General features: G+C 35.2%; 1 protein-coding gene across 6 annotated transcripts in view; it reads right to left on the bottom strand.

The window, feature by feature from the left end:
• Positions 1–6,552: 6,552 nt before the first annotated feature.
• BDP1 (BDP1 general transcription factor IIIB subunit) overlaps positions 6,553–23,685 on the bottom strand; it is an 89,356-nt gene continuing 72,223 nt past the window's right edge. For 3 of the 6 annotated variants that reach the window (XM_078449151.2, XM_078449150.2, XM_060635588.3), the window contains 6 exons: positions 23,101–23,287; positions 21,901–22,105; positions 16,756–16,789; positions 15,621–15,888; positions 14,911–15,160; positions 6,553–9,249 (listed from right to left, as the gene is read on the bottom strand). In XM_078449151.2, coding sequence (XP_078305277.2) covers positions 9,121–9,249; positions 14,911–15,160; positions 15,621–15,888; positions 16,756–16,789; positions 21,901–22,105; positions 23,101–23,287 — 1,073 coding nt within the window. In that variant the 3' untranslated portion in view covers positions 6,553–9,120. Of the gene's footprint in view, positions 9,250–14,910; positions 15,161–15,620; positions 15,889–16,755; positions 16,790–21,900; positions 22,106–23,100; positions 23,288–23,685 lie in introns of those variants that run through there. The other 3 variants (XM_078449152.2, XM_060635589.3, XM_060635591.3) reach the window with 3 other exon arrangements.

A 23,685-nucleotide genomic window follows, 5' to 3' on the forward strand; every position in this document is an offset into this window, starting at 1 on the left:
GTCTCCCTCGCTCTCTGCCCCTCCCCGACACATGCTAGCGCCCTCTCTCTCTGTCTCTCTCCCTCTCTCAGAAATAAACATTAAAAATTTTTTTTTAAATATATTGACAACAGTATTAAGTTTTGCAGTCCATGGACATGGAATGTGTTACCAGGTATTTGTGTCTTTAATTTCTTTCAGCAATATTTTGTAGTTTTCATTGGGCAAGTTTTACACCTCCTTGGTTAATTCTTATTTTATGCTTTTGGTATTTTATTATTTTTGATATTATTGTAAATGGAAATTGTCTCTGTAATTTCCTTTTCAACTTGTTCATTATTAGTGTATAAAAATCCAATTGATCTTTGTGTGTTGACTTTGTATCCTGCTACTTTGCTGAATTCATTTATTCTAACAGTATCCTGCTACTTTGCTGAATTCATTTATTCTAACAGGGTTTTTTTGGCGGGGGTAGGGATATTCTACCTATTTCTCATCTGCAAAGAGATCATTTTACTTCTTCCTTTCCAATTTGAATGCCTTTTATTTCTCATTTTTGCCTAATTGCTCTGGCTAGGACTTCCAGCATTATGTGAATAGCAGTGGCAAAAGTGGACCTTCTTGCCTTGTTCCTGATCTTCAGAGGAAACACTTTCAGTCTTTCATCACTGAGTATGATGTTTGCTGTGCATTTTTCATATGCAGCCTTTATGATGTTAAGGTAGTTTTCTTGTATCCTTAGTTAGTTGATTGTTTTTATTAGGAAAGAGTGTTGAATTTTGTGAAATGTTTTTCTGCATCATTTGAAATGATCATGTGTGTCTTGTTTTCTTCTTTATTCTGTTAATGTGGTATATTTCATTGATCAGTTTTGGTACGTTGAACCATCATCTTTGCATTCCAGGAATAAGCCCCACTTGGTCATGGTGTATAATCCTTTTTATTATGGTGCTGAATTCAGTTTACCAGTGTTGTATTGAGGATTTTGCATCAACATACATAAGGGTATTGGTCTGTAAGGTTCTTGTGTCATTGTCTGGGTTTGGAATCAGGATAATGGCCTCAGAAAGCATCAGGAAGTGTTCTCATCAATTTTTTGTATAAGTTTGAGGATGATTGGTATTAGTTCTTCTTTATAAATGTTTGGTAGAATTACTGAAGCCACAAAGTCCTTTTTCTCTGGAGTTTGTTTTTGATTACTGATTCAATCTTTTTACTGTATATCTATTCAAATTTTATCTGGAGTTTTTTTGTTGTTGTTGTTTGTTTGTTTTAGAGAGAGAGACACCACGAGCAGAGGAGAGGGGCAGAAGGAGAGAAAATCTTAAGCAGGCTTCACACTCAGTGCAGATCCCAACACGGGGCTTGATCCAATGACCCTGGGATCATGACCTGAGTTAAAATCAAGAGCCAGACTCTCAACTGACAGAGCCACCCAGGCACTTCTCAAGTTTTCAATTTCCTTGCAATGTAGTCTTGGTAGGTTTTGTTTCTAGGGATTTGTCCCATTTCATCTCGGTTATCCAGTTTTAGCAGAAAAAAGGAAGCTGAAATCTAAGTACTTGCATTGGAAGATAAAAACAAGTAACAAGTCAGTTTGCCTCCCAGAAATCCCTGCAAGGCTCAGAAATTGGTGGTACCAGCAACAGAGAAAGGTGTGGATGGATGTGGGGAGAAGCAGTGGAGACCAAGAAACAGTGGAACTACTTGGAAATCTGTATAAGAAGTAATTAGAACCCTGGGTTTCCATTCCCACTTTGCCCAGGAGAAATTTTCTGGAGAAATTGCCATCTCAGAAATTTCAAATATAGGGACATTAGACAAGAGTGAAGTGCCAGACTGAAATCAAAAAGATTAAAAGTTTGGAGGCCAAATCAAGAAAACCCTGTTCCCCACCTTCTTTTTTCCTCCAAGGTCTCAAATGCTGGCTACCAGCATTTATATACAAGTCCATATAGAAGTTTATATAGAAGTCTAGAGAAACCTTAACACTTAACAGAAAAGATCAACAGTGACATTTGAAGTTCCCCAATGGAAAAACTCCTTAGAAAATAATGCATCTACAGTGTACCTCCAAATTGGCATGTCCTATGTATCGATACCCCATTAAGCTTGTAAAAGCTCCCAATCAACATTTTAGAAAATTTCTCTAACATATACATGGATAGCCAAGGATCAACAGGCATTTGAGGAAAGTTTTCAGCATGAAAAAAAGATACCCACCTCAACCAAGAAAACCTCAGAAGAAACCGTAGTAAAAGGAACAGAATAAACTGCAACATCCTTAGAGAAATGAAAATATATGGCATTCATGAAACAAGAACAGGATTATGAAAAAAATTTTAAAAGCTTCTGGAAATAAATATATGAAATCAAGAATTTTAATCTGTAGAAGGGAAGGAAACATGGAAATAAAATTTTATTTTAATGTTCATTTTGAGAGACAGAGTGAGCGAACAAGTCAGCATGAGCAAGGGAGGGGCAGAGGAAGAGCATCCCAAGCAGGCTCCCAGCTACAGCACAAAGTCTGATGTGAGGCTTGACCTCATGACTGGCTCAGTCTCATGACTGTGACATCATGACCTGAGCCAAAATCAAGAGTCAGATGCTTAACTGACTGAGCCAACCAGGCACCCCTGGAAATAAAATTTTAAGCCTCATTTCCAATTTAAAATTTGGTAGAAATGTAATCAAAGCTAGAGATTACAAGCTTTAGTCACTTAATGAGAAATTATTAAGATGGGAAAACATGTCATAAGGAAACAAGATACTCTGCTAGATAAATTTATTAGATAAATGAGAGGTTAGCAATTATTTCCTGATTGGCATTTAATTTCAGTTTATTCTTAATGTTATACTTATCTAAAGTTTTAGTGGTTTATACTTGTGTATCTTACTATAATTGAGTTTTTAACTCTGTTTGCTAAGGGCAAATAGCATTGCTATAATATTGAAAGGCTTCCTTAATAGACCCAAGGGTTGCTTTTAAACCTTAAGACTATGGGGGCGCCTGGGTGGTTTAGTCGGTTGGGCGTCCGACTTCAGCTCAGGTCATGATCTCACAGTCCATGAGTTCAAGCCCCACATTAGGCTCTGTGCTGACAGCTCAGAGCCTGGATCTGTGTCTCCCTCTCTCTCTGCCCCTCCCCTGCTCATGCTCTGTCTCTCCCAGTCTCAAAAATAAATAAAAATATTTTTTAAAAATTAAAAAAAAATAAACCTTAAGACTATGAATGGGTGCTATAGAAAATAACTGTTGTTAAAATCTTTATTATAATACAAAAATCGTGTTTTAATATTTTAGCAATAAACAATTAGAAAATAAACACCATTTATAACACCATTTATAAATGGTTCTAAAAACATTTATAATGTCATCAAAGAGCGTCAAGTCTTGGGGCTCCTGGCAGGCTTACTTGGTACGTCATATGACTTTTGATCTTGGGGTTGCGGGTTTGAGCCCCACGATGGGTATAGAAATTACATTAAAAAATCTTTTAAAAAAAAGAACATCAAGTACTTAGAAATGTAACAAATGAGGTGACACTAGTATAGATTTACACAATAAAAACATGTCTACAAAAAGATTTGCATAAGAATATATAAACAGTCCCCTAGGAAAATGAACAGCAAATTATGGTGTATTCGTATAATGTGGTATACTCATAAAATAGAATAAAACTCAGCAGCAAAAGCGAACTGCTAACAGCGATGAATCCCAAAAACATTGAGCGAAAGTAACCAGTTAGAAAAAAACGGGCAGTGTGTGATTCCACAAAGTTTAAGTCCAAGCAAAACTAATCTCTAGGTGACAGAGGGGAAAGAGCTTAAGGGAACTTCCTGGCATGATGGAAATGTTTGTTTTGCAGGGTATTTACAGAGGTGTATGCATTGTCCTTGCTCAAAGTGAATACTTCAGATCTGTGTATCTTATTAAATGTAAACTATGCCTTAAAACTGTTAACTGCAGGGGTGTCTGGGTGGCTCAGTCGGTTAAGCATCTGACTCTTGATCTTGGCTCACGTTATGATCTCATGGTTCTTCAGATCAAGACCCACGTCAGCTCTGGGCAGACAGTGCAGAGCTTCCTTGGGATTCTCTCTCCCTCTCTCTCCGCCCCTCCCATGCGTGTACTCCCTCCCTCCCTCCCTCTCTCTCTCTCTCTCTCAAAACAAATAAATACATAAAAATATTTTTAATTAAAAAAAAGATTAATAGAAACTGCAGATATGAGAACCGTGAAAATGAAAAGGACAAAATTATCAAAACAATAAGAACATTTCCCAGAAGGGAGGTAAATGAAGATTCCTTATTAAAAAGATCCATTAAGTTTCCAGCAGCATGAATTTAGGGGCGGGAAAGGAAGGCAAGCTTACACCAAAGTTCATTATTGTGAATAATACCAGGTCATAAAACTGTAAACAGGCAAGCCACTTTCAAAGGATAGATAGGGAATCAGAATGGAAACTGCAAACTGGAAGACAATGGAGCATGCCTTTAAAATGACATGAAAAGCATTTTCAAATTATTCAGGATTTTTATTCATAGCCTGAGAGTAGAATAAAGAAATTTCAGACATGAAATGTCTTAAATAATGTTATCACCCATGTATCCTCTTGCCGTAAACAGTGGAGGATGTACCCACCAAAAAAATCAAGACAGACAATGGCATGGGCACTACAGAGAATCTAAACCAGGAAAGAAGGGTAGGAAGTTCATGGAGAAATGGCGAAGGGCAGTACCACAATGACAGCTGTACTGCACATAAAGACCTATGAAGCCACTAGACCAGTTACAGTAGGAAGAAAGACGTCCATAAAGTTTTCCAGGAAAAAAAGCAAACTGTTTATCTGACAGTTTGGCCACGTGGAAAATTATATGGAGGCATTTTGAAGCAATTATTAACTCCAAGAAAAACAAAAGGTTGCACCATAAATGTCACCTTAGTACATAATGTGGTACAGCATTGAATAATTACAATTAATACAATAACACTATTGAATATGGATTAAGCCGTAATTGTAACATATTAAGAGGGAAGGCATGGAAGGGAGAGTTTAAGAAAGCTAATATTCTTTTTTTTTTTTTTAATTTTTTTTTTTTTTTAACGTGTATTTATTTTTGAGACAGAGAGAGACAGAGCATGAATGGGGGAGGGTCACAGAGAGAGGGAGACACAGAATCTGAAAGCAGGCTCCAGGCTCTGAGCGGTCAGCACAGAGCCCGACGCGGGGCTCGAACTCACAGACCTCGAGATCATGACCTGAGCCAAAGTCGGACACTTAACCGACCGAGCCACCCAGGCGCCCCTCTTTTTTTTATTTTTGAGAGAGGGAGCGTGCACACATGTGAGAGAGAAGGGGAGGGGCAGAGAGAGAGAGGGAGAGAGAAAGACATAAAATCCAAAACACGCTCCATGCTGTCAGTGCAAAGCCTTATTGTGGGGCTCAAACCCATGAATCATGAGATCACAACCTGAGATGAAGTCAGGCGCTCAACCGAGCCACCCGGTCCCAAGAAAGCTAAGTCAATTCACAATGTCTAACATTCATAAATAAGAGATTAACAGAATAACCATATTTAGAAATATGTAATAACAGAAGAAATAGCTAGTTTGAAATCTAGCACTACTTTACTTTTTAAGCCATGTATAATAATTTTTTTAATATGAAATAATGCATATTAAAAGGTTAGTACTGTGCCTAGCATAATAAATGGTAACCTATTGTTTTAAAAAAGTGAGTTTTTAAAAATCCAGGCAGGGGGAAATGAGAGTAAAAAGTCAGAATTTTAGCCACAAATTTAGCTTTGCATTGATAAAGAAAACAACATAAGGATTCACACAGCCCACATACAACATCAGACCAGTTGAACAGAAGCCCAATTATTCCTGGCACTGAAGTCAAATGTCTCCTACAGATTTGAAGTAGGATATTGGGTGATAAAACTTTTTAAAACTCTGTAATATCATTATAGTAAAAATAACAAAATTTCTTTAGGCTTTTGCACTATTTGACATAATATCTCTAACCTCAAGCAGACAAAACAATGTAGGCGGCCCATATACATAGCTCTTTGATGATGTGACCAAATTCAATATAAAAATTCTGTCTAGAGAAAGGACTAGACTACCCTTTAGGAAAATTTCTACAAATATTTCTCTCAGCCAAATTTTTTGACCAGCTAAGATTTTGCCAATATGCACTTCAGAAGTCCAGGATTATATTATGTTCAGGACTAAAGTTTCCCATTTGTCTTTCTCTACAGAGAAAACAAAATGGGAAGAGAAAAAAGAGTGAAAGAGATTGAGAGTTCTTGTACCTAAAAATTCATTATATAAGCAAAAAAGCAACTCTCCACATGTCCTAAGTGGGAATGAGGGGAAAGGATATTCTTTATTCTTACAAGATAAAAAAAATATCCTTCACAGCAAGCGTATCAGATAAAAGATTAATTCTTCCAGGTATACCATATTTTTATGGAAGGAAGAAAGCTGTAGGTGAAAAACTGACAAGTTTTGGTTAATTAAACATTAATATCTTTCAGTCATTAAAAAAAAAAACACAACCGAAATAGTATAAAATAACTTTTATTTACATAATTTATACCTATAGAACATAACTGCTTTCTTTAGAACAAGAAAATTTACAAATGACAGATATTGCTTTTTGTCAAAAACTCCTTCAAGCAAGAGAGTATATACATGGTCACTTCTATTTCAAATAATATGGTCAACAGTGGATATTCATAATTTTATCTGTGCCTCAATCATTTACCAACAATTAGGCTTTTAAACCATCATGTTGACTGCTTGCTAAGACCTAAGTTTTCAGGAGGAAAAGTCAAGAAAACAAAACCATTATTCATACCTCTTTTAAGATTTATACAATTCTTCACAACATCATCTTTACGTGAATCAGATTAAATATAGGTGTGACTAATTCTTTCCACCTTGTAAGGTAAAGACACTGATTACGTTTTCTCATTTTCCCAGATTAGTTTTAAGGATATAATAGCAGGACAATTTAGCTGGCTGACTTGATTCTCTAACACAATGAATGCCCAAAGATAAAATTATTTCTTATACAGTAAGAAATTATATATTCCATAAAACCAATTCATTATAGATGTACAAGACAGATGTTAGCAAAGTTAAAAAATAAATATTACACAAGGGATAAAATAATAGGTTAACTGTGGCAACTTAACACTGAAACTAACATTAACTGAATGAAACTTTCAGAATATGAGACTTTAAAAAATTTTATAAAAACAGGGCATTAAAATGGCAATGTGATTTAATACCATGATTTTTTTGTGACATCTTAATCACACAAAATAAATTAATGCATACCTATTGAGAATTTCCACTCAGATTTATAGATCCTCCTTTATGACAAAAAAGTTAAATTGTAAATTTCACTGTACAGCAATGAATAAGCTGTTATTGTTGAGCCATATCCGATTTTACTAATGAACTCAAAAATTGGCCACAATTTTTTTCAATATACAGTTATCTAGACATTAAAATATTTTCCCAGCTGAAATACTGATCATTTTGTAATGCAATCAATCAACACAGTTTTAACTGTGATGCACAACTCATAACTTCAATGATGAATATTTCATAGATAGATAAAGATGTCAGCACCTTAAGGTATGAAAATTGCTGTCTAACGTAGGGGTCAAACTAAAAGCCCAATCCAGCCATGTCAATCACTTAAGTGTCCCCTGGCTATTTGCACACTGAAATAGCAGAGTTTAGTAGTTGCCACAGATTCCTTCTGGCCCACAAGTTCAAAAATATTTTCTGGAAAATATTTTTGACTCCTGCTCTGAGGCTTTTCAAATAGAAGATTAAATCTGCTTTTAAGAAGTTTGATTTGAACAACCACCAAAGATTTGCTTGGGTGGATAATGGAATTACATATGTAAATAACAAAATTTCAAAATTAAAAACAACCCTTAAATTAATACTGATGATAATCACTGAACAAAATCTTATTATCTTATTTTCTGCTTTAACATCACAATTATGTTCGGTGCTTACAGGTCTGAATGTTCCTTAAGCAAAATTTAATGGGGGAAAAAAACTATCAAGAAATCAGTTTTTTAAAAAAGGAATGTGTGTAAGTGTATGTGTGTGTAAAGGGGATTGAGTTTTGTATGTAAATCTCCCTCATAAATTAAGGGTTTTCCCCCCAATCAAATCCTGAGATTATCCAAGAAATAAGAAAAACCAAAAATTCACAGTACAAATTCAATATACTAAACTATGAGAAAAAATGTATTCAAAACATATACTATCCAAATACTTTAGTGATATAACTTTAAATATCTTTAAAATTAAAGAGGGAAAAGGGACAAACATAAATTTGTCAATACCTTCTTTACCCATAATCTGAGTGGTGAAAATAATTAAAACTGAATATTCTTTTAAATAAACAATTTAAAAATAAATAAACTTTTTGATGTTTCGTCTTTATAAATAATAAGTTTAAATACTACTTACTTGTTCAATTAGGACTAATGTTACATCAACATCAATTAGAAAAATACATATTTTCCAGTCAAATAGATGAAAATAGAAAAGTTTTTAACATTTACCACACTAAAGTGGAGTTTCACAATATGCTTTCATATACCGAGAGGCAACTGAAAAGGCCTTCAGCAAAACCAACAAAGAACAACAACAACAAAAAACCTCCCACCCCCAAAAAAAGACCCCAGAAAAAAACCTTTACAAAAGAAGTTCACTAAGTGTTAAATACAATCCACCTCCGAATACTTGGGCACTGTGATTTATACATAAACATTTATCCAAAACACTCCAGAATGTCCATGTATGTTCAGCACAGGAAGAGTAAAAATGTAAACAAGAGAAGCTTTTTCTGTCTCAGAAACAGTCTTAATTGCTTTGTATTTCCAAAATGCTGAATCAATCAGAATGAAAGGAACCTCAGCAATGTTTTCCAATGATTATAAAAGCTTCAAATCAAGCTCATTAAATATTTAAAGTCAATCTCAAGAAAAACAGCCAGTGATGCTTTTTTCTAAATACTGCTTAGGTGATATAATTGACTCTGGAAATCCTAGAGTTTGAAAAAAAAAAAAAAAAAACAACAACAAAAAAGACTTTTATTATGTTTCATCCACTTCAATAAATATATCACTAAAAAAATATTCAGAGACTGTGGTTGGCCCCTCTTCAGGTGCCCGGGTTTGGCCAGTTTTACATTCCTCTTTTGGTAAGGGACGATCATAAGAAACCTAAAAAGATTAAAAAAAATAATAATAAGCATGCAATATAACATTTATATATTGGTAGTGGTAGTCTAAATTGATACTGCTTTTCCCTATCAGTTTAAACTACCACAAAGCAATACAGTGATAAATATGAGAGTTTTAAGTATGTTCATGCTCAATGACCAAATAATTTCATTTCTATGCTGTTATATTAGGGAAACAATACAAAACATAGTAAGAGTTTTATGAATAAGGTAACCTTTCAAGCATTAGTTTTAATAAAACTGGACTCAACATAAAACAGCAGGCATGATTAGATTAATTACAGTATACACAAGGTCCATTATTTTACCCTAATTTCCACAAAAAAATTTTAATATAGAAAAAACTAACATTATCAAATCTGCAATGAAAAGTTTTAATAATCTGCATAAGAAGAGACAGACCCATGGAGCGCCTGGGTGGCTCAGTTGATTAAGCAGCCCGCTTCGGCTCAGGTCATGGTCTCACGGCTTGTGAGTTTGAGGCCTGCGTTGGGCTCTGTGCTGACAGTTCAGAGCCTGGAACCTGCTTCAGATTCTGTGTCTCCCTCTCTGTCCCTCCCCAACTCGTGCTCTGTCTCTCTCAAAAATAAATAAACATTAAAAAAAAATTTTTTTTTAAATAGAAAAGAATAGACCCACAAAACAGAACAGTATTCAAGGAAACATTACAAATTAAAGCAATCCTATCAAAAATTAGCATACTTAGAAATCTATGACAAATTAAGACACAGGAACAGATATATGTATCAATGAAAAAGACTAGAAATATCCCCAACACATACAGGTGGAAATTTAGTATCTGAGAAAAGTGACATTTCAAAAAAAAAAAAAAAAAAAAAAGGGAAAATTGTATTATTTTTTAAATTATGTTGGACAACTGTATAACCATTTCAGGGGGGGAAAAAAAAGTCAAACCTATATCCTCAACAAAATAAATTCTAGATTAATTAAAAGATGTAAATGTAGGGACTCCTGGGTGGCTCAGTCAGTTAAGTGTCTGACTTCAAGTCAGATCATGATCCTGAGTTCGAGCCCTGTGTCAGGGTCTGTGCTGACAGCTCAGAGCCTTGAGCCTACTTTGGATTCTGTGTCTCTCTCTCTCTGCCCCTTCCCTGCTTGCACTCTGTCTCTCTCTCAAAAATAAACATTGAAAAAAATAATCTACTCTAAAATATCATGGGAGGGGCGCCTGGGTGGCTTGGTTGGTTAAGCGTCCGACTTCGGCTCAGGTCATGATCTCATGGTCCGTGAGTTCGAGCCCCGCGTCGGGCTCTGTGCTGACAGCTCAGAGCCTGGAGCCTGTTTCAGATTCTGTGTCTCCCTCTCTCTGACCCTCCCCCGTTTATGCTCTGTCTCTCTCTGTCTCAAAAATAAATAAACGTTAAAAAAAAAAAATAATAAAATAAAATAAAATAAAATAAAATAAAATATCATGGGAAAACACTTTCATAATCCTGGACTAAGGGAGAAGGAGTGTCTTTTTAAATGACCAGAAAGGAAGAAGCCATAAAAGGAAAGAGTGATAAATTCATCTATGTAAAAATAAAAAACATCTGCATGGCAAAAACTACCATACACAAAATCAAAAGATAAAGGACATACAGGTTAAAAAAAAACAAAAAAACAATAAACAAAACAAAACCATGTACAACCTTTGTCACAAAAGGTTTTCTTTAAGAGCTTCTACAAATCAATATGAAAAAGACTAATAAACCAACGTTTTTAAGAAACCAAACATACGAACAGATGGTTCAGAGAAAACAAGTGATTCAAATACATGAAGAGGTGCTCAACCTCACTCATAATATACTCATTAAATCTATGAAGAATGTCATAAGTGAAAAAAATTGATTATGTGCTAGCGTGAGGAAAAAGGCCCTCTCATATACTACTGATAAAAATAGAAACGGATATATTTGCTATGGAAGACAATCAAGTAATATCTGTCAAAGGAATGATCATTCCTTTTGATCAGCAATTCTATTTCTAGGAAGGAATTCAACCTATGGATAAAAGTGTAAAATCACTCATTTCTAAGTTAGATATTACCACATTATGTGAACTACCAAATCATTAGGAATAACCTAAATGGTTACCAGTGTGAGACCAATATTGCTCTATGGTACACGCAAACAATGGAGTATGATATAGTCATTAAAAATAATGAGGGCATTCTTGGGCACTTATTCCTGCAAAATGAACTTACATCCACACAAGAACTTGCATATGAATGTTCACAGCAGCTTTATCCATAATAGGCAAAAACTGAAAATAACCCAGATGTCCTTCAACTGGTCAAAGGATAAACATGAGAATTCTATTCAGCATTAAAAAGTAACATACATAAAACCATCTGGATGACTCTCTAGGGAACTATGCTGAGTGGGGAAAAAAGCTAATTCCAAAGGTATGATTCCATTTACACAACTGTATACAACATTCCACTTACATAACATTCTTTGAATGACAAATTTAATGGTGTAGAATAGGTTGCCAGAAGTTAAGGAGAGTAGAGGGAGTGCAATGGAAGTGTGTCTATAAAAGGCAACACAAAGAATCTCTGCGGTGACAGAACTCTTTTGTAGCTTGACTGTGGCGTTGTTATCCTGGTTGTGATACCGTACCATACTTTTGCAAGATGTTAACATTGGGGAAAAATGGATAAAAGGTGTATGGGATCTCTGTATTGTCTTTTAAAGCTGCATGTGAGTCTACAATTATCCCAAAATAAAAAGTTTAATTTAAATTAAGAAAAAAAAAAAAAAAAAAGATGGGGTGCCTGGGTGGCTCAGTTGGTTGAGTGTCCAACCCTTGATTTCAGCCCAGGTCATGATCTCAGTTGGTGGGATGGAGCTCTGCTATGGGCTATGCGCTGATAGTGGAGAGTGCTTGGGATTCTCTTTCTCTCTCCCTGTCCCTCTGCCTCTCCCCTACCCACGCTCTCTCTCAAAATAAACATTTTAAAAAAGAGAGAGAGACTGAGACAGAGAAGGAGGAAGCTCTTTATATACTGTTTTGCAAAGATCTTTAAGACGGACTGTTATGGTGAAAACAGCAAGGAAGAACAGTATGCTGTTATTTATGAAACAAAAAGAAGAAAAACGTTTATATTTGTGTACACATAAAACATCTCTGGAAAAGTGAACCAATAGCTGATTAACAGCATACGCTTATAAAAAGGGGAAACAAGGAAGCTAAAGGACAGAGGTCAGAAACTTTGTAAACTTTTTTTGTAGATTATGAATTTGAAAACTTGTAGAATATATTACTTATTCACAAAAAATAATAAAATAGCAATTTGAGAATTAGTCTTGCCTCACCCTATACCAAAGTCAATAACCATGAACAGAGTTTGTTTTAAAACTGATTACTAAACATTTTATACCTTGGGGAAAAACTCACACCCCCACTCATACTCTGTATCTGTCAAAAATAAATAAATGTAAAAAAAAAATAAAAAATAAAACTTATGCATATTAAAAAAACCTCCAAAATTTTATTTATTTTTTTTATGGTAGAAATTTAAAGTTTTATTGACAATATATTTTACTAAAAATGAAAATTGTATTTTAAAACAGGAAGTAGGGGTGCCTGGTTAACTCACTCGGCCAAGGGTCTGATTCTTGGTTTTGGCTCAGGTCATGATCTCGTGAGTTTGAGCCCCACGTCGGGCTCCACGCCGACAGGGCTGAGCCTTGCGATTCTCTCTCTCCCTCTCTCTCTGCCTCTCTCCCGCTCTCTCTCTCAAAAATAAAGTAAAAAAAAAAAAAAACCCATGAAGTAAATGAGAGTAATGATGATACTAATAGGGGATAAACCATATAACCTGGAGGCAGCTTGGTGCTGCTGAAGTAGTTAAAAAGTATTTCAGTAAATTCTTAACCTAATTCATGGAAGCTGTGGAACTTGGGCCCTTCTGTCACTTAACCTTCTGGGCCTGTGGGAGTAATACCATCAATATCTATCTTACAAGGATGTTTGTGTAAAAAAGAAGGTATTTGACAAGAATCTGGAGTATAGTAAGTGCTCAGTGAGTCATTACATTTTTACACATTGCTGGGTAACATGGTAGGAACCATGAACATGGTGTCCAAGTGCCTGGAGTTTAGTAAATGCTGCATCTGATGAAAGTCAGCCTTTCTGTCTGCTCCCAATGTCTTCTCTCTCCATCTCTCACGGCAGTTATTGAATGTGTGAATGTGTGTTTGCTTCCCCAGTATTTGACGTCATGTCCAGACTCTGAAGGCAGTGGCTTCCAGATAATTGGCACAGAAACCAACGAACATTCTTCCCATTAATCTAATGTTGCCAACCTTGCTGCCTTAGTAGAAAGTTACAGAAATGCAAAATGTGATTCCTCTTTATGTAAAATGTATTTAGAATTCATCATAAAAAACCTCCAAAATTTTAAAAAATAAATGAATTTGAAAAAATTACTTGAAGCAAAGAGCTAAAAGGTACGTGGCTTTGTTACATAAGGATCTGACATAAACTGGTAAGCAAACCACTAAGATCCCAAAAGCTATAAATAAGCAAAAGATGGAACAAAACAGGAAGAAAAAAAAAAAAAAAGAGCAAGAGAGAGAGAGAAAATGTAGTAAATGTATGGGAAACAACCAAGCCACTAATAACTAAAGAAATGCAAATTAAACAAATGAAATGTCATTTCCACCCTCTACCGTTACATAAATTAAGAAAAAATTTACTTTGAAGAGTAAGATCTAATGCTGGCAAGAATGTAATTTAACTGGCATAGCTACATTGCTGGTAATTATAATAACTGTTCTCCAAAGAAATTTGGCAATAATAAAGACTCATAAAATATTAGTCTCAGAAAATAATTCTATGAAATATAAAACATTTAAAAATTTTTTAAAGATGGTTTTTATAAAAGTACTCCTTTTGAGGCTCATGCTATCCAATAGCTTTCCTGTGTTGAGTTCGTAAGTAACCAACCCCAATATTCTTCCAAAGTTTTTGATACAAGTTCATGTATTTTTCCATCCCAGTAGTTGCCATATGAACAGCTTCAGAATAAACAGAAATGAAACATACGAATTCTAATCTTACCACTTCTTGAAGTTTTAAAATTTTTTTTAATGTTTATTTATTTTTGAGAGAAATAGAGTGCAGGGGAGGGACAGAGAAAGAGGGGAACAGAGGATCCAAAGCAGGCTCTGTGCTGACAGCAGCAAGCCTGAAGGGGGCTCAAACTCACGAACGGTGGGATCATGACCTGAGCCAAAGTCAGATGTTCAACTGACTGAGCCACCCAGCCACCCCACCATTGCTTGAATTCTTATGGGTGCCAGGACATTTCCCCAAAAGCAAACAGAATGCAACTACTGCTTTGTTTTGCTTCCACAGGTTAAAAAACTTCTTTGCATTAAAGGAATATCAGTTAAGTGTCCATTTATGACTAGCTTAATATTAATAGATCTGTATTAAAGGAGCTGTAACTTAATTCAACACCCACCTTCTTTCCCTTATAATGAGGTATGACGGGGAGGAGATGGACAAGCGATGCTCTGACATAATTTCTGACATCCAAAAGAAAATAACAATTGCCATGTTCTTCCTAGTAGAGTCTGATATCTAACCCATTCTATACAAATAATAAAATATGACAGTTATCACATACCTGAGCTGGTGAACTGCCAATATTCTCAGATTCGGTATTAACAACAACACTTGGAGATGGAAGCAGATCAGAGGACTCTTGGGTTTTTTTCTGGCTTTCATTGAGTGGATTTGATCTTTTCAAATTCTGTCTTAGTGTAGGTATAAAAGGCTTTAGGCGTTTCTTATTATAAACATGAGTAGGTTCATCAGACTCCAAACTATTCTTTGAACATATTAAAGACAAAAATCCCAGGGGTCTTCTGCCAGGTCTAGAAATGCAAATGTAAGCATATTCAAAGATATCCAGGAAGACACATTCTTAATACCAACTTCTTTCCTTTAATGCTAAAATGGCACATGTGATATACCACCTTAGTGGCATCAGCATGTCTACTAAGTGTCATTATTATTCTGATCATTATTTATTCCATCATACCAGTAGCTACCTATGCAGATTTTCTACCTAAAAGTTAGTATCAGCATCTAAAGGTAAGCTCTTGTTATACAGAATGTTTTATTTGTCTGGAGTCTTGCAAAAATGTTGACATTACTGAATTTTCTTTGACAAAACTCCTCCCCTTTACATTACTGACAGAGGAATATGTTTATAAAACATCATCCTTAGTACTGGACTTAGTCTTTATGTTATATTTGTTGCGTAGAGGTTACATTTATCCTTTGAGAGACAGAAACAGAAAGGAGCATTTGTTAAAGAGCTTCTCACGGTACCTGGATAATGGGGTTTTTGAAGCTGCTGTGATGCTACCCATTTGTTCAGACTTTGAAGCAGCACCAGTTCCCTCTTCCTTATCAGAGACAATCATCTCATTCTGAGGTAACTGAGGTGTACTCGTTTCTGCATGCGTGTCTATTATTTCATCAAGAGACTGAGATCCTATACACTGCAAAGTTGGTTCAAGTTGCTCTTTCTGAGGTTCTGGAGTTGTATGTGTGCTTCCTGAGGTAGGGAAGGTATCTTGTCCCTTGTAAGACTCCCCTTCAAAAAACAAAGACAAATGGTAAGCATCCATCTTGAAATTTATATATCCAATTGAACTGCAATATTTGAAGGAAAAAAATCAGGACATTCTATCATAAACCTACCCTAATAAGAGTAAGCTAAATTATAAGTTAATATATAAGTTATCGGGACTATTAAGAATTGTAACTGGTACAAAGCTATGGTAACAGTTTCTGTATTCAGATACAAAACAGTCATATCAACCTATTTTTACCTAGAAAAGCTTTCTCTGTGTGTGTATATATATATATATATATATATATATATATATATATATATATGTCTTTTTTTTTTTTTTTTAATTTTTTTTTTAATGTTTATTTATTTTTGAGACAGAGAGACAGAGCATGAACAGGGGAGGGGCAGAGAGAGAGGGAGACACAGAATCCGAAACAGGCTCCAGGCTCTGAGCTGTCAGCACAGAGCCCGACACGGGGCTCAAACCCACGGACCGTGAGATCATGACCTGAGCCGAAGTCGGACGCTTAACCGACCAAGCCACCCAGGCACCCCAATATATATGTCTTTTCTAATCTCTGGGTAAACCTAAGGAACCATAAAAACTCCTTTATGCTCAGCTTTGTAATTCCTGAAATATAGTTGTTAAGCTTTTACAGGAAATTCTGTAGCCATATGGTTTTCTGTTATTACAGGATGAAAGTAGCTTATGTCTACGAAAGTGCCAAATCCAAGATCTCAGCTAAGAAGAAAAACTTCTAATAATAAAAGCAAAATACTTAGAGAAAGTAAGCAAGACTCTTCTTCAATTCCAAATTTGAATAGATGCATCAAAAATATCCAAAAATAACAAAATGTAATCACATTAAAATTTATTTCACTCACCTGTTTCCTCAACACTTATTTCCTCTGAACACCCCTGTTTTAAAAAAAAATTACAAAAAAAATTGAATCCATGTATCAAGTCAATCTTTCTATTTTTTTCTTTAATGTTTATTTTGAGACAGTGTGCATAAATGGCAGAGAGGCGGAGAGAGGAGAGAGAGAATCCCAAGCAGGCTCTGCACTGTCAGCACAACGCCCAACATGGGCATTCAATCTCACCAACCATGAGATCGTGACCTGAGTCAAAATTAAGAGTCAGATACTTAACCCCCGAGGTGCCTCCCACCCTCTTTTCTAACTAAAGAAAGCAGGTATCTCCCAGAAAGCTCGAGGGTAAAAGATGGCTTATAGAAACTCTACCAAACACTTATAAAAAAGACACTGCTCCTATTCTTTAAACTGTTTTAGAGCACAGTGAAAGAGGGAAAGTTTTTATATGCTTTTTATAAATGCTTTTTATAAATCAAGGCTAATATTGATTCAAATTAACCAGTACAAAAATATCAGATGAAATAGTATAAACATAATTCAGCAACACATCAAGAGACTAACATAATAATCAAGCAGAGTTTATTTCAGGAATGCAAAGATGATTCAATATATGAAATCTAATATAATTCAACAGAACTGAAGAGAAAAATACTATCATCATCTCTGTTTGTAGCAAAAGGGTCCAATAATATTCATACTTGGAAAAAACTTTACATTGAATAAAAAGACATTTTCTTAACACCATAAACTATAATTACTACAATTCAAAAACCAGCATCTCACTTCATAAACACTGGAAATATTCCCATTTAAGTCAGGAGTAAGAAAAATGTATCTACTATCAAGACTATTTTATGACTTTTTTCTTTAATTATACTAGCCAATATAGTTAGAAAAGAGAAGGAAACTAAAGGTATATAAAGTAGATGAGAAAAATTAAAATTTTATTTGCAGATAATATGACTTTACTTAGAAAACCCAACAGAAACAAAAGAAAAATTACTGTATACGATGAGGGGAATTTAGTAAGCTCTCCAGATAGAAAAGAATTCAACGATAATAGCAACAAAAGATAAAATTCTTAGGTATAACCTAATAAGAAATGGAGAATTTAAATGAAGAGGAGATGAAAATACCACTAAAAGACATAAAAGAATAATTAAACAAATGAAAAGACATACCATGTTTTTGGATAAAGAAAAAAAATTCAACATCACAATTACGACATCAATTTTCCCTATCTTAAGTGGTCAAGTTAATATGATCCTAAAACAAGCATCAATGGGATTTTTTGAAGCTCTGAACAAGCTAATTATAAAATTAATATAGACTTTAAACCATCAAAATTCTAAAAGAAAACACAGGCAGCAACCTCTTTGACACTAGCCGTAGCAACTTCTTACTAGACAATGCTATGGGCAAGGGAACAAAAACAAAAATGAACTATTGGGACCTCATCAAGATAAAAAGCTTCTGCATGAAGGAAACAATCAACAAAACTAAAAGGCAGCCTATGGAATGGGAGAAGATAATTTCAAGTAACATATCTGATAAAGGTAATATGCCAGAATCTATGAAGAATATATCAAACTCAACACCCAAAAAATGAACAATCCAGTTAAGAAATGGGCAGAAGACATGAATAGAAATTTTTCCAAAGAAGACACCCAGATAGCTAACAGACACATGAAATGATGCTCAATATAACTCATCATCATGAAAATACAAATCAAAACCATGACGAGATACCACCTCACACCTACCAGTAGGGCTATAATTAACAACACAGTAAACAACAGATGTTGATGAGGTTGCAGAGAAAGGGGAACCCTCTTACACTGCTGGTGGGAATGCAAACTAGGGCAGCCACTCTGGAAAACAGTGTGGAGGTTCCTCAAAAATTTAAAACTAGAACTACTGCACAACTTAGCAAGTGTACTACTAGGTATTTACACAAAGGATACATACAGATTCAAAGGGGTACATGCGCCCCAATATTTACAGCACCATTATCGACAACAGCCAAACTATGCAAAGAGCCCAAATGTCCATTGACTGAAGAAGTGTATTATGCTAAGCGAGATAAGTCAGAGGAAGAAAAATACTGTACAATTTCACTCATATGTAGAATTTAAAAAACAAAACAGATGAACATACGGTAAGGTAAAAACAGAGAGAGGGAAGCAAACCATAAGAGACTCTTTATGAAGAAGAACAAACAGAGGGTTGATGGAGGGAGGTTGGGGGGGGGAGGGATTGGCTAAATGGGAGATGGGTATTAAGGAGGGCACTTTTTGGGATGAGCACTGAGTGTTTTATTTAAGTGATGAACCACTAAATTCTACTCCCAAAACCAGTATTACACTGTACGTTAACTAAAATTTAAGTAAAATTTTGAAAAAAACCCAAACTTTAGAATATATACACACTTGAAAAGAAATATATACAAACTTGAATATAGAATATATAGAATATATAGAATATAGAATATATACAAACTTGAAAAGAAAAAATAAGAAAGTGGGGCACCTGAGTGACTCAGTCTGTTAAACCCCCGACTTTGGCTCAGGTCATAATCTCACTGCTCTTAAGTTCAAGCCCGGTGTCAGGCTCTAGGGCTCTGTGCTGACAGCTCAGAGCCCGGGGCCTGCTTGAGATTCTGTGTCTCCCTCTCTTTCTGTGTCTGTCTCTCTCTCTTTCTCTCTCTGCCCCACCCCTGCTCGTGTGCTATCGCTCTCAAAAATAAATAAAAAAAAAAAAAAAAAAAAAAAAAGGAAAAAGAAAAAAATAAAGCGATGTGGGAGGAGAGGGAAACCTTCCATTTAAGACAGTAAAGCATTTAAAAACTAGAGTTTTTATATAATCAGAGTTTTATATATAAAACAGTGGGATACTGGCCCAAGAATAAATAGGTGAATCTAAAAGTAGAAGAAAAGAAAGTTTCGGAATATACACAAATACATATGGGATTTAATATGTGATAAGAATGGAATTTTAAATCAGTGGAGAAAAGATAAATTATTCAAAAAACGGTGCTGAGACAACTAGGCAGGCACCTGGGGAAAATGAAGTTGGTTTCACTCTCCCTAACACCGAAATAAATTCTAAACAAATCAGTAATATTAACTCTAAGAATTTCTACTAAGTCTCAAAGTGGACTTTCAATATCTATCTAACACAGTCCCTAGAAGCCATACATAAAAATACTGATAAATATGATTACAGAAAAATTAAAATTGTTTGCATGTCTATATGAATGCAGTATGTGTATTCCAGAATTTACAATTATAACTATGACATTTTATAAGCAATTTTTCATTGTTAAAAAGCTGAAAACAAAGGTCAAAAAACAAAAATCATGAAAAAAAAGAAAAATCACAAATAAGTCCGAGACATTATACTGTTCTTATACAGTCACATCAACGTACATCTATCATTTTTAAATGGCATAATATAAACTGGTGGCCTGGCTTTGCACATAGCAATGTACTATGATCCTTTCCCCAAGTCATTAAATATACTTTTGAACAAAACAATGTCTGTAAGAAATGATGATAAATTGATGAAACTGGGTGACTGGTACATGGGGAGGCATTATACTACCCTGTCTACCTTTTTAAATGCTTGAAAATTTTCATATTAAAAAGTAAGGGGCGCCTGGTTGGTTCAATCAGTAGAGCATGTGAATCTTGATCTCAGGGTTGTTAAGTCTGAGCCCCATCTTGGGTGTAAGGATGACTAGAAAGTAAAGTCTTAAAAAAAAAAAAAAAGAAAAATTCAACCAAAAAATGTCTGCAAGGGAAGAAAACTCAAAAAATAGAGTCAAAAGACACACTGGGAAAAAATATTTGCAACTCATTCATGGACATACATTACACAGAGTTCCTCCAAATCTGTAGGAAAAAGATCAACAATGCAATTAAAAAATGGCTAAAGTGGGGCGCCTGGGTGGCGCAGTCGGTTAAGCGTCCGACTTCAGCCAGGTCACGATCTCGCGGTCTGTGAGTTCGAGCCCCGCGTCAGGCTCTGGGCTGATGGCTCGGAGCCTGGAGCCTGTTTCCGATTCTGTGTCTCCCTCTCTCTCTGCCCCTCCCCCGTTCATGCTCTGTCTCTCTCTGTCCCAAAAATAAATAAAAAAAGTTGAAAAAAAAAAAAAATTTAAAAAAAAATAAAAAAAAATAAAAAAATAAAAAATGGCTAAAGAATATAGAATCATTTCACAGAGAAAGGAATACAAATGGCTCTAAGCATATGAAACATGTTCAACCTTACTTGTAATAAGAGAAATGAAAAGCATTCTGGGATACCATCTTCCACCTATCAGATATAAAAGAATACATTGCCTCTGTTGTCTGCTATCTAAGGATGATTGGTCTTCAACTGTCCCACTGAGAATATAGATTCTAAATTAACTTTTCCAAAGTGTAGCTACATAATGAAATAAATTATAATGAGTATCAGAAACAAAAACAAGAGGGTGCCAAGAAACCTTTAACATAGTGGCTGGTGATCAAATGTGCATACTGTCTTCAGGCTTCCCTGAGGTAGTGATGATGGAGGCTAAAGAAGTGTGTATGTCTGGCAAGGCAATGTTTCATATAGAGGAGATAATAAAACAAATGCCCTGGGATATGAAGAAGTATGATGCATTCAAGAACCTGAAAGACAGCCAATATAGTCAGAGAGTAAGGGAGAGACAAACACAAGGTGAGGCCAGAGACAGAAATGGACCAGACAAATAGAGGGCCTTCGAGGTCCTGGGTCTTCTTCCTAAGAGCAATGGATAGCTTTAAGCATTATGATCCTGGTAGTGATGATATTACTGTAATAATTTTACACAACAGGAAACTCATTCACAGAGATGACCTACTTTGACTCAGGTCCCACAGCTGTTAAATGGTAGAGGCAGGATCCAGATCTACAGGATGCTTTTGGCCTTATTTTTAGCCAATGACACACAACTGGGAATGGGTTTCCTGATGAATGTCCATCAATTTTCACCTAGAACTGGTTAAAAGTGATTATCTAAAACCAGTTTTAGCTGGGTTATTTATGGTGAAAACTATTAGAACTATCTTTATTTAAAGAGTTTAAAGGAAACAAATGGATCTGTTGTAATATGGCCATCTTATGTGCTTGATAATTCTATCTTACCTCAGAGGTATAATTTTGACAATCATCTCTTGAAGTGAGTGAACTTTTTTTGGCAGGAGGAACATGGTCACTTTCATCAAGCGTACAATGAAATCTCTTCCTAGTTATAAGATCCAAATTAGCAGGAAGCTTTTCAGAATCCTCTCTTCCAGAATCAGATACACACATGGCATCCTGACCAACTGAAGTTACTGGAAAACTCATACTGCATAGGAAATGCATACATGTTAAATCAGCAAATTAGAAGTTACTTAATGAGGTTAAAGGCTCAGCTATCCCAATGACAGCTGCCAAAAAACTTTCAAGTAACTAATATTTACATGGCCAAGCTCACAAAAATGTTAGTTTTGACGTCTATTCACATTTAAAAACTCACAACTCTATAAAACTCACAAATTCTCTAATACTGAATTAAATCTAAGGTACAAAAATAGTGTTTTCTTTGTCTGTAAAGTTAAAATTTCAATCTAAAATCCTTCTTCCTTTTTTTAAGTAGGAGCCAGCGTGGAGCCAAATGCAGGGCTTCAACTCACAACCCTGAGATCAAGACCTGAGCTGAGATCAAAAGTCAGATGCTTAACTGACTGAGCCACCCAGGCACCCCTAAAATCCCTCTTCCAAATATGAAAGGCTTCAACATCTAATGCTACTTGACCATTAAGTGCCTTAACCAATGACCGTTAAAATACAACAATTCTATAGAAAAGAATTAAAATAACAGTATTAAAAACATACAAAAATGTCATCTCTCTGTACTATTTTTGCAACTTCTATGAACGTATTTATTTCAGAATTTAAAATATATATGCTTACAAAGTAACCACACCTTTAACAGATGGCATTTTATAACCCAAACTGCTAAATTTTTTTTAGCTTTCAAAATACTTAAGATACGAAACAAGTTTCATACAAAAGTATTACACACTTAAATGGCAGCTTTATCAGATATAAAAACAATGATATCTTCTCTAACTTATCACATAATTACTAAATAAGGACAAATACAAATAATGTTGGTGAATGGCTTATTCAGTCAATGCTATCTGAGTAATAAAGCACCTTTCCTCCTAGCAAAAATAGTTTAGCTTCTGGGTGCTGTATGGAAGTGCTGAATCACCATACACCTGAAACTACACTGTATGTCAAATAACGGGAATTTAAACAAAAACTTGAAAGAAAACAGTTGAGGTCATTCATTACCTCATGTCACTCCTTTCTTCTGTATTCACGGACTTGATCAATATGGGCGCTGGCAGTAAAGGGTTTGGCATTAACTGGGCAGTGGTATCAGTATATTCTTCTATGGCATTGGTTGGGATTTCCACCAGAGTTAAAATGAATGCTTGTTCATCTTCACCACCTTGATGTACGTTAGCAACTAGATTCACTATCAAATTTAAAAGTTAGTAATGAAAAGCTGAACCATGAAACAACGGAAAATCATTAATTTATTACATTTCTAAAGTCTCAAGACAACTTATACACAAGAATAAAAAGTAAATTACACCCACAAAAATAAAAAGAAATTTCATAAAGGATAAAGATGGTTCACTATAGAGGAGATGTATAATTCTGAATAAAAAAACTTACACCTAAAATACCTCAAGTGTTTGGGACACATGGATGGCTCAGTTAAGCATCTGACTTCAGCTCTGGACATGATCTCACAGTTCGTGAGTTCAAGCCCCACATCAGACTAGCTACTGTCAGCACACAGCCCACTTCGGATCCTCTGTGTTCCTCTCTCTCTGCCCCTCCCCCAATCATGCTCTCTCTCTCAAAAAT

The sequence above is a fragment of the Panthera onca genome, chromosome A1 (genome assembly GCF_046562875.1).
Source record: "Panthera onca isolate mPanOnc1 chromosome A1, mPanOnc1 haplotype 2, whole genome shotgun sequence".
NCBI classification, from domain to species: Eukaryota; Metazoa; Chordata; class Mammalia; order Carnivora; family Felidae; genus Panthera; species Panthera onca.